The sequence below is a fragment of the Trachymyrmex cornetzi genome, unplaced genomic scaffold, assembly GCF_001594075.2.
Source record: "Trachymyrmex cornetzi isolate Tcor2-1 unplaced genomic scaffold, Tcor1.1 C3964286, whole genome shotgun sequence".
NCBI classification, from domain to species: Eukaryota; Metazoa; Arthropoda; class Insecta; order Hymenoptera; family Formicidae; genus Trachymyrmex; species Trachymyrmex cornetzi.
Genome location: NW_017295444.1, coordinates 1 through 2685, shown reverse-complemented (window position 1 = coordinate 2685; position 2685 = coordinate 1). Strand labels below are relative to the sequence as shown.

The 2685-nt window shown below is 33.4% G+C and overlaps 1 protein-coding gene across 1 annotated transcript; it reads left to right on the top strand.

The window, feature by feature from the left end:
- The first annotated feature begins 393 nt into the window (after positions 1-393).
- LOC108757409 (lysozyme) lies at positions 394-2531 on the top strand. Its single transcript, XM_018518940.1, has one exon. It carries the CDS (start codon positions 1386-1388, stop codon positions 1854-1856), a length of 471 nt encoding a protein of 156 aa, XP_018374442.1. The 5' UTR covers positions 394-1385; the 3' UTR covers positions 1857-2531.
- The last annotated feature ends 154 nt before the right edge of the window (positions 2532-2685 follow it).

Below are 2685 nucleotides of genomic sequence, written 5' to 3'. Positions count from 1 at the left end.
CTTAATAAATATTTAGTTGGCAGTATTCAACTAAATATTTATTAAAATTGACTATATTTTTTTCGGTGTATACACTTATCAAAATAGTTATTAAATATTTATTGTGTAAAACATAATATTTAATTTATCTAGCTTTATAAAAGTAGTGACAGATTAAAACAACATTGTGTTTTGCACAATAACTATTTAATCCTTATTTTGATTGATCACGGACACTTCGCGCGAAACCACGTATGTCTTGATATTGTGTTGACTGTAGCGATAGTCGTTTTTTTCACAAACTTATAAAAAATAATATATTGCATTAATTAATAATATTAGTATAAAATTAGGAATTATTTCTCCTTTTTTTTTCTGAAAAATGTAATTTATGTTATAACAAGATATAAAATATCGCATGCATTATTTGATGTCATATTAATATTTCTTATATTTTTAATTTTTATGGATTATATAATGAATTTCTTTGTGAGCTATCTGTATTCGCCAAATCTTCATGAGTTAAAGAATCCAAGAATTTTAAGTAATGTAAAATTTCACTGAGAAACGGCTATGTTATTTTTATCGTAGAGGTTAATAGTACTGGAGCGCATCTTTGATTCTAATTATCTTATGTTTGTTTTAGAAAGCGTTAATGTGTTCTTCGAGAATGTCAGATACAAAATTCTTGTGAAAGCCATGGGATATTTGCAATAATAAGCTGAAGTGGGGCGAGATCTCGATGCAATGCGCAACAGCGGAAAGCGAAAAGCGAAACGACGGTTTTATCGCGGCTTGCATTTTTTATTATTAACGTTAGTAAATAGCGTATATCACTCAAGCTCAAGGTCATCTGCGATTATCCGCGATATTAGCGGTAGACGTCGCGTTTATAAGATGGATTTCCGCGTGAATTCTCAGTGCAATCGTTGTCAGTCAACACCTTGTGCCACATTACGCATCGGAAAAAATACGTGAGATTATTAATTTATCTCAATTTTACGAATGGAGAAGCGGATAATTATAAATATTCTGAGGCGCCGGGTGTTACGCAAGCATAATTCTTTATCAGAAGCGGTAACAACAAACAACGTTTCGATTAAAATTATTAAAGTGCTGATTTATTAATAGAAAAATGCCAGACAGTGAAGAATATCTTCATCGATTTTTAATATTTTCCTAGATATTAGTAAAAATATCTATAAGATTACAAAGTATATATTGAGACATCATTAGATTATCCTACAATTTAATAATTCTTCAAGAACAACATAAAGCAGCCGATGGATTATTTCTTCTCGCAAGTTGATTGCTCGAATATAACCGCTCAATAAGTAATTCAAGTAATCGAGAAAGACGACTTTAATACTTACCAAATAGTTTCGAAAATTCATTCACGTTAAAAAATGATGAGATTGTGGATTCTGTTCGTTCTGATGGTAACTACCCACTGGCCGGTGGAGGGAAAGATATACACACAATGTGAGGCTGTAAGGCAGTTAGTGATAGCCAGAATCAGTAGGTCCTTCATCAGCAACTGGATCTGCCTGATGCAATACGAAAGTGGGATGGACACGCATCTGGTAACTGGTCCAAAGAGAGGTTCCAGCTATTCTTATGGTATTCTTCAGATCAACAGTGCCGAGTGGTGCACCAGGGGGCATAGAGGTGGCAACTGCGATAAGCGTTGCGAGGACTACCTGAGTGACGATATACAGGAAGACATCGTGTGCGCCAAGAAGATATTCGATCAGCATGGATTCAAGGCTTGGGATGGATGGGTCAAGAACTGCAAGAACAAACCATTGCCAAACCTCGCACACTGCTTCCGTCGGAAAAGAATGGCGACCAAAGTCGAGACCGAGCTGATTCTATGATGATTGAGTGATCATAACGTTGTTTAACACATTGACTGCAATCCATACAAGACTCAAATTGATTTTGCTTTTAATTTCACTACTTGTAATCATTCACGAATTAAATTTTATTAACTTACATAATTGATTCCATCAGATCATTTCAACAGATTGCGTATCTGTTTCCATTAAAGGATTTGTCTAATTGCGCGCACCGTACCTGTTGAACGTAATAAAAACAAAGTACGCTGTATGTTTTATATATATGAATCTAAACGGATTGGATCAACGCCACTTATGATGTAATGCTTTACAGCCATCTTAAACATACGTTGCACAGCTTGACAGACTACGCGAAATGGTTTAGAAATTCCTACTGTTAGAATCGCAAAACTATACGTGATGAGATTTCGCTGATGTCTTCCCGATTTCATCCCTTTATACTCATGTTACGTGTGCGACATTCAAGAAGATCGTTTTTGCTCCTAAGTCCGAGTGTCATATTTACGACATTCAGAAATAAGATGGACAAGTCTTATGTAACTAAATATCTCTGTATTGAAGTAAAGAAGTAAGCTTTTAAAAATTTCTTAAAGAGAAAGGTGTATATAGAAATGTTACAATACAAGCTAATAATTTCGTATCGTAAATAATGACATATATAACTAAATAATGTAAATCTTAAGCCAAATAATATAAGAGTATATGTGTGTATATATATATATATGTACCAATGTATTATTCTATATAAAAGTCTCTTAAAATGTAAAGCAATATTATGTCTATAACTACACAGTAAAAAAGAAAATGTTAATTTTAACATTTTTTACATGTCCCAGGAGATCCACTC

Excerpts from the sequence above, each read along its gene's own strand:
- LOC108757409 (XM_018518940.1), top strand. The coding sequence starts at position 1,386 with ATGATGAGATTGTGGATTCTGTTCGTTCTGATGGTAACTACCCACTGG.